We start from the raw sequence: 13,548 nt of genomic DNA, 5'->3' as shown, positions 1-13,548 counted from the left end.
CACATATAAAAAACAAAAATTCCACAGTCAAAAATGTGAAACCCCTGGTTGCTAATATTAGATCGAAAGGACTAAAATAATTCCGAATCTTAAGTTCCACGTCACTATATTAACACAGTGAACTTTAGAGCAGATGTTTGTAAAAACACTTCTTGCATCACCCCCTTCTGGAATGAGGTTCCATAATAGCAGGGATTTTTCTCTTTTACTCACTGTGATAACTGTAACACCTGGAAAGTGCATATCACGCATAGATGCCCAATAATTTTCTTTTTCAATAACTGAATGAATATTCAACTTAGAGAACAGTAAGAAAGAAAACACTGAGCTAGACCCAGTCCCGGACTGTATTCACACATGCACATGCACACCCTGGAGTATGTGTGTTTCATGTGCTCTCTCTCCCTGCCTTGCTCCCTTCTTGGTTTGTAGCATTGTCATCTGGGACTATCCTTGCACCAGTGTGGGTTATCCACCTGTGGGCAATTGAGTATTTACTCCTTAATTAATAGGGAGAGAAATGGAAAAATTGAAGATACATATTTAAGTAATTTGTCTCAAAATATTGTATATAGTATTTTGGTTGTGTTCAGTTTCTTTCTTTTGATTTCTCAGGATATGTTTGAGAGATTTGAAATGGTGCATGAAAGAACCATTTAAATCATCTTATATGGTGTTGGTAGATCATAGGAACTGAAGTTGGATCTTAACTGAATTTTTTTTTCTCCAGCTCTAAGTCATGAGATTCAGGAAGATTTTTCTGGTAAGCTACCAAAAATAGTATTTCTATGTACATATATACACACACATATACATACACACACACATGGGAGGGTGGACAGCATTTGCCTTATTATCCATTTGTATATTTTCATGTTGCAGACAAGGACATGATGTTTTCTATACAAGCAAATACATTAATTTTTAGATGTACTCTTTTCCCTCTGGTTTCAGTTCCTCCCACGCCTTTTTTCTTTCCCATTTTCATCTCATCTCTTTGTCCTTTCCTTTTCCTCTCCTTAAAAAAACTTCCTGTCCCCATTCTTCCTTCCGGCCCTACTCCTGACATGCAGCTTGTAGAAATATACTTGACCAGACCAGACAAATTTTTCTTAGGTGTATATATTCAAATATTTTCTATTGACAGAGCACATAAAATTATGAATATTTCTGCATGTAAATACACAATGTGGATTTTACACAGCTGTTTAGCAATAGAAGACATCAGAGAATGGTGGTTTCTTGTTTTTTTGTTTTTCTTTAGCTTTATTGAAATATAATTAACAAAATTACAATAGATTTAAAGATTTAAAGTATACAATGTTATGATTTGATAAAGGTATATGCTGTGAAAAGATTCACACAATCAAATTAATTAACACATCCATCACCTCACATATTTACCTTTGTGTGTGTGTGTGTGTATGCATATGAACACAAGTTCTGTTGTCTTAACAAATTTCAATTATACAAGACAGTGTCATCAACTGTTGTCACCATGTTATACATTAGATCCTCTGACCTTAATCATCTTGTAGCTAAAAGTTTGTACCCTTTTATCAAGCTCTCTCTATTCCCCTCTCCCCCTGCCCTAACTCCTGGCACTATTTTGCTACTCTGTTTCTATGAGTGTGACTTTTTTTTTTAGTTCCACATATAAGTGATACCATGCACTATTTGTCTTCTCTGTCTTATTTATTTAACTTAATATAATGCCCTCTAGATTTATCATACGTCGGTGCAAGTGGCAGGATTTCCTTCCTTTTTTAAGGCTGAATAATATTCCATTCTATATTCATATATACATGTGGTTTCTTGTTTTAAAGTACGTCAGGGTACCTTACACCGGTTCTATACCTTCCCTTTTCTTTATACCATAGTAAGTTCTGTAAATTGTATAAATTAAGCTCTTTAAAGTCAAGGACTTCTTATGTTTGTTAAGCTTCAAATCAGTGCTCATTGAATTGAATTTATTTGATTAATCTGTGTTTAAAAGTTGTTAAATTGCTACTGAATTATGTGTTTACAGTGAGGAAGGACAGATTGTTTCTAAAGATGAAAAGAAATATAGTTTGGATCTTTAAAAGTACATTCAATTCATAAAATTTAATCAATTTTAAAAATGTACTTTATTGGGCCTCCCTGGTGGCGCAGTGGTTGAGAGTCCGCCTGCCGATGCAGGGGATACGGGTTCATGCCCCGGTCTGGGAGGATCCCATATGCCGCGGAGCGGCTGGGCCCGTGAGCCATGGCCGCTGAGCCTGCGCATCCGGAGCCTGTGCTCCGCAACGGGAGAGGCCACAACAGTGAGAGGCCCGCGTACGGAAAAAAAAAAAAAAAAAAAAAAAAAAAATGTACTTTATTATTGTACTCATGTATTCTAAACTATTTTAAACATTCAAAAATAAAAAGAGAATCTAAAAGATTTTTAATTATCAAATATTGACATGCAGTTTACTGGGATTCATTCTCCTGAAGCTTTTTCTATGTTTATTAGGCTCAATATTGGTTTACTGAATTCACTCATTAGAACCCCTCAGATCCCAAGAAATGTCAAAAGAGTATAAATTAGATTTGCTTTTGTGGATTCATTCAATGGCTAATTTGTATATTTAAGGGTTTTTTTTTTTAAGTTATGTGTTAATTAGTTGCCATGGCTCTATTTGAGCTTGTATGAAAACTAGCATTATGTATTATTTTGGCCCTTGATAAATTAATTTGAAACAAGATAATCTGAATCTAACATAAGCTGGATTTAACACCATATAAGGCATAAACAATTTTGTTTATGAACAAAATTGAACATGTACACAAAGTTTTACTTATCTCACAAATGCTCAGTATCATTCATATCTGATTGGGACATGTGGGTTGTTTGAGAAAGATTGGTTTAAAAGTAAAACCTTATATTTAGTATCAATGAATACAAATGGAATTTATCTTCTTTTCAGTGCAAGTTGTTGAGAATGTGGTAAAAATAGAGATTGTCCTGAAGAAAAAAAGAGAATACTTCTTGGAAATGCCTTGGTCATCCCGTGGAGAATCATAATCCACTTATTCCAAAGAAAGACACAGGCAGGCTGTGCTATTATTTTGAGTCCTGGGTTAATGAAAATGTTGTGTCAGTGGCTCAGTTGTATCATCCAGGAGCCCACCCAGAGTCACCTCATGAGAACAAAAATGTTCCTGGTTCTCTTATTACTTAGGAATTTACAAGAGTATTAGGAATCCCATGTTAGAGGTGAGGGTCAAAGACAAATACAGTGGTTGCCCCTTTATTTGTGGTGTTGCTTTCTGAGGTTTCACTTACCGCAGTCAATCGTGGTCCAGAAATATTAAATGAAAAATTCCAGAAATAAACAATTCATAAGTTTTAAATTGTGCACCGTTCTGAGTAGTGTGATGAAATCTCAAGGCGTCCCACTGGGGACGTGAATCATCCCTTTGTCCTGCTCATCCCACCCGTTAGTCACTTGGTAGTCTTCCGGGTTATCAGATCAACTCTCGCGGGATCACACAGTGCTTGTGTTCAGGTCACCCTGATTTTACTTAGTCATGGCCCCAAAGCGCAAGGGAAGTGATGCTGGCAATTCCAGTATGCCAAAGAGAAGCCATAAATTGCTTCCTTTAAGTGAAAGGGTGAAAGTTCTTGTCTTAACAAGGAAAGGAAAAAAAAAATCAAATTATGAGGTTGCTAAGATCTACCATGAGAACAAATCTTCTCTGTGAAATTATGAAGAAGAAGAAAGGAATCTGTGCTAGTTTTGCTGTTGTACTTTAAACTGCAAAAGTTACTGCCACAGTTCATGATAAGTACTTAGTTAAGGTGAAAACGGCATTAAGTTTGTACAGTAAGATATTTTGAGGGAGACAGACCACATTCACATAACTTTTATTATGGTATATTGTTATAATTGTTCTATTTTATTATCAGTTATTGTTGTTAATCTCTTACTGTGCCTAAGTTATAAATTACAACTGTATAATATGTACATATATATAGGAAGCCCCAGAAGTTTCAGGCATCCACTGGGGGCCTTGGAATGTATCCCCCATGGATAAGGGGGAACTACTGTGTAAAGGACAAGAGATGCTCCTTCTGTTCTTATCACGTAGGATATTATAAGAGTTTTAGGACATCTGTGCCAGGAACAGGGGGCAGAGGCCAATATATAGATTTTCTCTTATCTCACAGCCTAGCCCCTGGTCTCTGGCCGTGAACCATTTATATCAAATGATACACAGCTAAGAAGAAACCGGTGCTTTACTAGAATCTCATTCAGTCATTAATAGCTCTCCAGTCCATCAGCACATCACATGAAAAATGTCTCCCAGGGCAAGGCCCCTCAAGTGTGCAGCCTTTCTATTCAACCTTAATAGGTTCCAGAAACTGGAGTGGTCTCAGCAACATATGGCTTCACCCTTTCAGGCATCTGATAAAATTGAGCTAAGAGACAATATCATGTCTTGCTCTGAGCCTCTTCCAAGGTATTAATGGAAAATTGGATTTCCCTCCTTACATAACCCAGATTCTAAATGGAACGTCTATTGAATTGAATGGCTGTAGGTTGTGGATTTTTCTGCGTGGACATATCTAGGTATGTATATCCATATATTTTTAAGTATTGTAGATGTTAGTATTGATGTTTGGGGTTATTTATTTTCCACTGGAGCATTTTTTAAGTGTGTAGTTCCACTAACTGGTTGCCCTATGTTGTTTCAGGAAGATCTTAGAGGAAGACATGAGTAAAGGTAGATTGCAAATTAGGAGGTAAGTAAATCATACAGGTTTCCCCACTATCCAAAAGCAGAGCCCTCCTGTGGAATCTTTCCTAAGTGGAAATGGTGTAAAGGGAAGAAGCAGTTACCCTAGGACACATCTAGCTCACGGATGCACAAGGTAAACTGAGACGAAGCACAGATACTCACAGGCACAGTTCAAAGTTATGGCGGCTTGATGCTGAGAGGCTGAGTGTAGTTCCTGGGGAAAGAGCTTGGAGTGCTACTCTCTCTGCTCGGGGTGCACACTGCCTCCGTAACAGCTCACTGCAAAACAAATGCTGAATTCTATTTTCCCTTTTCACCGTTTTTCACCGTTTTTTTTTAAAGTGAAAATCCTCTTTGGATTTCTTTCAGTTAGGAAAAAGAGGTACTAATGTAGATCTTTCATAAAAGGTAAGTGGCGTAAAGGGAAATTTCGAAAAGCGGGGGACACCTGTATTTAGGTAATTGAAAGTAGTAAACAGTGCTAAGAAAACCTGTGGTTGATCAGAACAGTAGGAATTGGGGATGTTGAAGAAGAGATGTACCTGGGATGGATGGTGACTGGCTGAACTGGTTCCTTAATTTGGACATTAAATAGTTAGTAGGGAGTTGTAAAGGGTGGAGGGATAATCTATAAACATTTATGCTTGAACTGATATGGTTAAAATAAGGAGGAAGATGCTAAAGAACGATGTACTGTTCTAGAATGATGATTCTCAAACTTTCTGAACAAGGCCTATGAGTTGGGGTGAGAAACTCTCATAACTTGTTGCCTCATCCCACATCTTCTCAAGCAACTCTGTGATCTTGGGCAAGCCGTTTAACTTCTGTAAGCCCCTGCTTCCAGCAGGGAAAATGAGAGTGGATACGTGCTTTAAAAGTGTATTGGGGGAATTCCAGTTGTTAGGACTCTGCACTTCCACTGCAGCGGGCACAGGTTCCATCCCTGGTGTGGGAACTGAGGTCCCGCATGCTGTGTAGCATGGCCAGAAAACCAAAAAGTGTACTAGGAGCAGGAAGGAGCTGAAGGACAGGTTGAAGGCAGTATGGACTCCCAGTCCAGTGCTCTCTTTCACATCTCTCTCCCACTGAGCTTTGTCTTTATTTTAAGCCTGTGGAAGTCTACTCTTTAGAAGGAAAGCTATAGTTTCTTTTCAACAAGAAGAAAAAAGGATACCCAAATTATCATATTATCCTCAGCATTTCAGTGTTACGCTGAATGTCTCAATGTTATATATATGTTATTAAAAGAATTTAATGTGAGATTAACAGATACACACTACTGTATATAAAATAGGTAAACAACAAGGACCTCTACTACATAGCATAGGGAAATATATTCAATGTCTTGTAATAACCTATAATGGAAAAGAAACTGAAAAAGAATGTGTGTTTGTGTGTGTGTGTTTGTGTATGTATATATATATAACTGAATCACTTTGCTGTACACCTGAAACATTGTAGATCAACTATACTTCAATAAAAAAATAAAGATTAAAAAAAGGAGTGAGGTTTCTGGGCAGAGAGTTTTCTGTCTTATGTTTTTGTTTCACCATCTCATATTTATTTTCAGTTTCTCATTTTCTTGTATAATTATGCTTATAAAACCAAAAACCTGACACTTCAATACAGGCATTATCCAGACTGAAGTTGTCAGTGCATCTGCTTTATACTCCTTTTCCCCCATTTTTCAGGTCCATGCTTGTGAAACTTCTCTCCTCAGTGCAACTGAAAGACGACAACATTCTTAAATTTTTCTTAAGACTTTTAGAACCGATTATTATCACGTCCTTGTGAAATTATGGTAGTTTTATTATTTTATTGGTAAGATGTTGTGTTGAAATTATCTCAGTGGTGTTAAATAGCAGGAATACTGTGTTAATTCTCTATCAAGGAAAGCCAGTCAATCACTGGAACCCAAAATTTCCTTGTGTTTTATGTATAGTCAAAGAGGTCCATGGAATCTAAGAAAAAAAAATGTCATGAAGAACATAGGGGTAAGACGGGAATAAAGACACAGACCTACTAGAGAATGGACTTGAGGATATGGGGAGGGGGAAGGGTAAGCTGTGACAAAGTGAGAGAGTAGCATGGACATATCTACCAAACGTAAAATAGATAGCTAGTGGGAAGCAGCCGCATAGCACAGGGAGATCAGCTCGGTGCTTTGTGACCACCTGGATGGGTGGGATAGAGAGGGTGGGAGGAAGGGAGATGCAAGAGGGAGGAGATATGGGAACATGTGTATAAGTATAACTGATTCACTTTGTTATAAAGCAGAAACTAACACACAATTGTGAAGCAATTATACTCCAATAAAGATGTAAAAATAAAAAAAGAGGTGCATACTTACTCTAGCAAATCCTTTCTGGTAAAGGCTAGAGGTGAAATTGTCAGGAGGGGCACCTGCCCTGGACTCCGTGCTTGGAGGAAAACACAAGGGCTCTCCTCCAGCTGCACTTCTCCCACGGGATGAGGAGTGTGCAAGGTGAAGGATTATCCACATGGAGTTCAGGCTCTTTCCTTCACCACTGCCCTCCAGGTATCTGGAGCCCCAGAATTCCCTGCCCAAATGGCCCTAAATCTGCTTCTATCCAAGAAGTGGCCAAGGCTGTTTATGGAGAGAGCATGTAGATGAGCCTTAACATATGGGCTGGTGTGCCCACACCTGCACAAGGCTCCGCTCAGGGTCAGATAGTGGAGCTGAGAAGAGGGGATCAGGCCATAGGCAGTCAAGGGGGTGCAGCTGTCACCCCTCCGCCATCTTCCTGCGTGGAACTCTGAGGAGTTCAAGAATCCTGAATTCAAACCTAGCCTTCTAGGACATTATGAAAGTATATTTCAAGGTACAGCATAGAACATATTTTATTTAGCAGTTGTTATTTGTCTGATTTATAACTTTCACGTATTTAGACATATAGATGGGGGTTTCATATTGTATTACCACTCTGGGTCCCAGGAAGGTCTAGAGGAAGGGATAAGGAGATCATTTGAACCTTCATTTCTTCTTGGGGATGAACCTAGGTCCTTTGATCCTTCGTTGGTCCAGTACTGGATTAGGCCTTCCAGGATAACTCTGGGATGGTACCCTTAGCTGTAATCTGGTCTAAGCTTTGCCCTGGCAATGATGCACTCTTAAGTTTATGTGCATACCAAGCTACCATGGTGACAGATGGAAAGATTTAGTGACCAGGGTCTTTGGGAGCAAAAGGGACAAGGGAAGAAGAGAATTGGATGAAACTGTGGCCAAAATGATTTCTTAGGATTCTATGTGAATTTTAGTTTTCCACTAACCATTCATTATTCGATGTAGGACCTTCACATCCTGAGGTCTGGAGTAAATCTTTCTGCACCTACTTAAATATTTTTAGGTTAAAAAAAGAGCATAATTAGGATATAAGATGCTTTATTAGGATAAATTCCTGACATCTCTGTAAATGCTGTTTTATAAAAGAGAGGAAATTATGAAACAAAGTCTACTCTGGCATGCTGTTTACATCTGAAAGAAAATTTACAAGTGAAAATATTCATGCTTTCAGAACTTCTATAACAAGATCTTCCAATCCAAGTGGTATTATTTTGCTCTGTATACAAATAATATTTCCTGAGCTTAGGGTATTAATTTCAAATATTTCCCATATTTATAGAAATACTTGATTCCTTTTGTTTATTTGTATTTTAGTACCACAAACTTAGCATCTTCAGTTTTTCACTTAAATTAATTTTCCAGATAATCAGAACTTACACCCTTAAACCTAAGTTTATTTTTTGTTTTAATCATTTTTTGACCATTGAAATGTTCTATAATTCGTATACATATGAATTTTGTTTGTTTATATATAATACACATATACAGAGACACAAGAATGTATATTTTTCCTGCCTTTATCAAAGAAATATTTCTAGGTTATTGAATAGTGCTGGTATTGTTAAACCTTAAATATTTGAGTTTCAGGAGTTTTCCATTCTGTAAGAAAAGAATTTAGAATGAGCTTTGTTGATTATCAAATATCTTTCACATCTACAATTTAATTATATAGCCATTGTAGGCTTAAAGGATGGAATTATTTTAACAAGTAAGTTTAAGAAGAAATAAACTAGACTTCAATTTCTTAGACTATAATGGTTTTAACATGCTATAACAACAGACATGAGAAAATAACACTCATTTTATAGAGCTTATTTTTCAAATTACAGAAGTACTTACAGGTTTTAGAAAATGGATTTCACAGGAAACAAAATGGAGAAAACTAACACTATAAAATACTGACGAACGTTTAAAATGTCATAGGCCTGTTGGTGAAACTCAAGCTCACTGAAGAGCAAAAGCTGAGCCTGTGTTTTTGCGTGGTAGGTCTGAGAGTATTTCTTATTTAATTTATTCATCACTAAGAGAAAATGACTCACTTTCTAGGTTTGTACTACAGAAAGTGCCAGTTAATTTCCAAGGAAGATGTGACTCATGGTACGAAGTTTTTCTGCTTGATGCTTCCACCAAGCACACATCTTCAGGTGCCAGCTGGGCATCATGTTTATTTCAAGCTAACTATTACAGGTAAGGCAAGCAGAGGCTTTGCGGAAACATTTTCTTCTTTTATAAGCAGTTCGGAATCAGTACTAATCTCTCGAGGAAGTGCCCATTTAGGTTATAAATAAAATGTTTCTGGGCAGCTAGACTTCATGATAGCCAGATTCTAGGTTTGTGGATGCAGTGATCCTACATGTGGGAACTATAGCTGTGCTGCATCACTGTATGAACAAAGAAATTATTACTAGTCACAGAGATAATGCCACCAGCATTGTAATTTATTACTAACAAAGCCTTAAAGGAAAGAGGTGAGGGAGCACACAGATGGTCTTCCGTGAAGACAACTGCCAGAAACACACACTAACGTCTCTTATTTAGCCACTTTTGGGTCTGTCATTTATGAAGTTGAATTTATAAAACTGAAAATGAGTGGATGATTATAAATGATTTCCTTGCATGTGCCACTAGTATAAGAAGCTCTCTAAACATACTCCTTACTGTGTAAATTCTTTTTCCCTCATTTTCATCTTGAAATTACCTCATTTACTTGTTTTAAGTACCTTTCTTACCATGTCTGACATCTTCTTAGTCTTTTGAAACTGCAGAAGATAACACTCCTAGCCTTTCCAGGAATCAGCCTCACAGACTACCAGCCAGGATTTGGTAACTATGGTTTATTATGATGGCGCTGTTCAGTTTTTCTCTTCATCATCACTAATGCCAAGTTATCATTCAATAGCTGGTATCTTCCCCAGTGTGGTTATTGTCAATGTATTATAATTTACACATAGATTAATTTTTGTATATGTGATGAAACCATGTATAAAATTTTGGTCTTTCAAATATGTGGTGACTCCTCTTTCTTTGGAATTTGGCTAACTAAAATATGACTTCTTATTAATTTTACCCTGTTTTTATTACTATAGCCTTAGAAGTAGTTGGATTAACATTCTTTTCAGTTACCAAAGTAATATATAAAATATTAAATTGATAAAACAATTCAAAATATAGAAAGTAAAAAGTGAAATTCTTCCCTTCCTGGAACTCAAATGATCCCACTGGCCATCGGAATCCATTGTTAAAAATTTGGTGTATGGGGACTTCCCCGGTGGTCCAGTGGTTAAGACTACGTGCTTCCACTTCAGGGGGCACGGGTTTGATCCCTGATCGGAGAACTAAGATCCCCCATGCCGTGTGGTGAGGCCAAAAATAAATAAATAAATTAATTAATTAATTAAATAAAATAAAATATTTTTTAAATTTGGTGTATAATTAAAATTATTATGTAAGTACCTTCTTGCATCTCTGTGTAAACTTTTAATGACATTTTTGTTGTGGCCTATTACAAAGCTTACATGCTGATAGTGTAGATGGTTGTCTAAGTTTATTAACATAAAACCCCATCACCTTATGCCATGCTTAATAAAAACAGATTATATTATGGGTAGATTACTGATTTGTTAAAATTATCTCAGCACACATAGGGTTAGGGTATATATACATGTACTACATACGTATAGAACATAAAATTAAGTTCACATTAAGTGTCCAGTTTTTTTTGTCTGTTTGTTTTGTTTTGTTTTTTGCAGTACGCGGGCCTCTCACTGCTATGGCCTCTCCCATTGCGGAGCACAGGCTCCGGACGCGCAGGCTTAGCGACCATGGCTCACGGGCCTAGCCACTCCGCGGCATGTGGGATCTTCCCGGACCAGGGCACGAACCTGTGTCCCCTGCATTGGCAGGCGGACTCTCAACCACTGCGCCACCAGGGAAGCCCTACAGTTTTAAATATATACTGATAGCATCATAAAATTTGTATGCTTCATCTTCATTTAGATTTTTAGATTTGAATTTCTTTGTTGTGACTTTTTCCAGGTACTGAAATTGTGAACCCATATACACCTGTATCTGATTCCTTATTCTCAGAGTTCAAGGAACCAGTTCTTCCCAATAATAAATACATCTACATTTTGTGTGTGTGTGTGGTACGTGGGCCTCTCACTGTTGTGGCCTCTCCCGTTGCTGAGCACAGGCTCCGGACGTGCAGGCTCAGCGGCCATGGCTCATGGGCCCAGCCGCTCCACAACATGTGGGATCCTCCCAGACCAGGGCACGAACCCACGTCCCCTGCATCGGTAGGTGGACTCTCAACCACTGCGCCACCAGGGAAGCCCATACATCTACTTTTTGATCAAAATCTACCCTGCTGGACTCTTCACACTAGAGCTTGATCATCTTCAAATTGGTTAGTATACATTTTTTTAACCTAGATTGTGTTCTGGATTGGATCACATGTTACACTTTCTTTTAGTTATTTCCCTGTGGGAGTCTGTCAAATATCTTAAACTCATCATGTCTGCAACCAAAGTCATGTTCTCTTAGTCCCACCAACCTATCCTTGCTTCCATATTCCTCATCTGTTATTTGCAGCATCACTGTTCATCCTCGACCCAATCTGGAGACTCGAGTCATCCCTGCGTCTTCCCACTTTCTCCCTCCCAATCCAGTCAGTCACTAAGTTTTATTGAGTCTACCTCTCAGTGACTTTTTAATCTTTCTTTTCTATCCCTTCTGCCACGTTCTTAGATCAAGCCTTCATCATTTCTCTCTTAATCTGTAATTGGTCTCTCTCAGTTGCCTCTACCTGGTATCTTTCTATTAATCTGCATTTTCCAGTTCTTTTTCCATACTGCCTTGATGATAGACTTAATCATGTTGCTCTGCAGCTTTGATGCCTTGGATGGGTCTCCATTACCTGAGTAGCACAAGTATTTTGTACGGTGAGAGGTGAAGCTGGAAAAAGCATCCAAGTCTTTGCAGGCCATGAAGAGGACTTAATCAGTTCGTCCAGAAGTTTGTCATCCTCATTCTTAGGTGCTTGAGTTTTTTAGAATGCCTCTCTCTACCTGTCAAGTACCTTTTTAAAAATATTTTTTTAAAATATCACTTACTTTATGAAGCCTCCTTCCTCTTCTGAACCCCTCGGTAACTAACACTTTGTTCATTGACCTAGGATAAGAATAAATAATATTCCTTCTTTACAGGACTTTGAGTTTAAGGATAGATATGTCTTATCTTTGTATTTTCCATACCCAGCAAGGCAGTTAGCGCCTAACAGGCTCTCAATAAAAGTACTTTGAAAGAATTAATAAAGGGACTATAATGAAATCTACTAATATTTAGAGACCGCTCCCCTTCCTGTTTCTACTCCTTTTTCTGTGTCTTCAACTTTTCACTGCCTTTTGCCTAACAATAAAAGAGCTCTTCCCCTTTAAGACAGTATTAGCAGTAATATCGAGTGAAATAGATCACTAAAATTTGGAAATAGAGAAAATTTGCTGCTGTCTGAAAGTTAAGCTCAGCAGTCTACATATAACAGATGTGATGAGTCATCTTTGGTTACATAAATCCAAATATTGAACATAAATGTGAACCTAAAGAATTTTGGAATACCTACAGATCCAGTGAAGGTGATATCACCTTGTGAAGGACTAACAACATGATTGTTATATAGCAGTTGGAAACTTAACTGATGGTATTATAACCTATCCATAGAGATTGTGTAGCAGAGAGCAGGGTGGAGCGTCAGCATAGAGTATGGGAAAGGAAAGCCAAAATAGCAAGATCAGTGTTTTTTCAACTTCATCTAGGGGAACTAGTCATGGCACAGATACTGGTGCCACTTAGAGGGTTGTACACTGGCATGGCAGTGGTAACTCATGAAGTCTCATGATGGCCTATGTGAGCTACCTTATAAAATTATCCACTTCTTTGTTTCAATTCCATGTTCATCAAGCAACTTTTAAATGATTATTTTGCCCTTCCAAATGTTTGGTCTTCCAATACTGGGAATGAGATGCCCTGGTTTGGTCTTCCAGTACTGGGAATGAGATGCCCTGAAGATGCCCTTCCAATACTGGGAATGAGATGTCTTCATGAGAGCAGTGATAACTCGTGAAGCCTCATTATGGTCTATGTGAGCTACCCTATAAAATTATCCACTTCTTTGTTTCAATTCCATGTTCATCAAGTAACTTTTTTTTTTTTTTTTTTGCTCTACGCGGGCCCCTCACTGGTGTGGCCTCTCCCATTGTGGAGCACAGGCTCCGGACGCACAGGCTCAGCGGCCATGGCTCAAGGGCCCAGCCACTCTGCGGCATGTGAGATCTTCCCGGACCAGGGCACAAACCTGCGTCCCCTGCATCGGCAGGTGGACTCTCAACCACTGCGTCACCAGGGAAGCCCCATCAAGTAAC

The 13,548-nt window shown here is 38.2% G+C and overlaps 1 protein-coding gene across 1 annotated transcript in view; it reads left to right on the top strand.

Moving 5' to 3' along the window:
- The window catches only part of LOC309811198 (cytochrome b5 reductase 4-like), a gene marked incomplete at its 5' end in the record, with an annotated part of 38,436 nt that overhangs the window by 11,240 nt on the left and 13,648 nt on the right, over positions 1 to 13,548 (top strand). Inside the window, 6 exon segments of the mRNA XM_082633788.1 lie at positions 731 to 763; positions 2,952 to 2,995; positions 2,997 to 3,075; positions 9,179 to 9,319; positions 11,168 to 11,250; positions 11,468 to 11,537. Coding sequence (XP_082489914.1) covers positions 731 to 763; positions 2,952 to 2,995; positions 2,997 to 3,075; positions 9,179 to 9,319; positions 11,168 to 11,250; positions 11,468 to 11,537 — 450 coding nt within the window.

The sequence above is a fragment of the Mesoplodon mirus genome (assembly GCF_964341445.2).
Source record: "Mesoplodon mirus genome assembly, chromosome: 10".
Classification (NCBI taxonomy): Eukaryota; Metazoa; Chordata; class Mammalia; order Artiodactyla; family Ziphiidae; genus Mesoplodon; species Mesoplodon mirus.
Note: the sequence above shows the minus strand (reverse complement) of the source record. Positions and strands in the feature narration are given on the sequence as shown.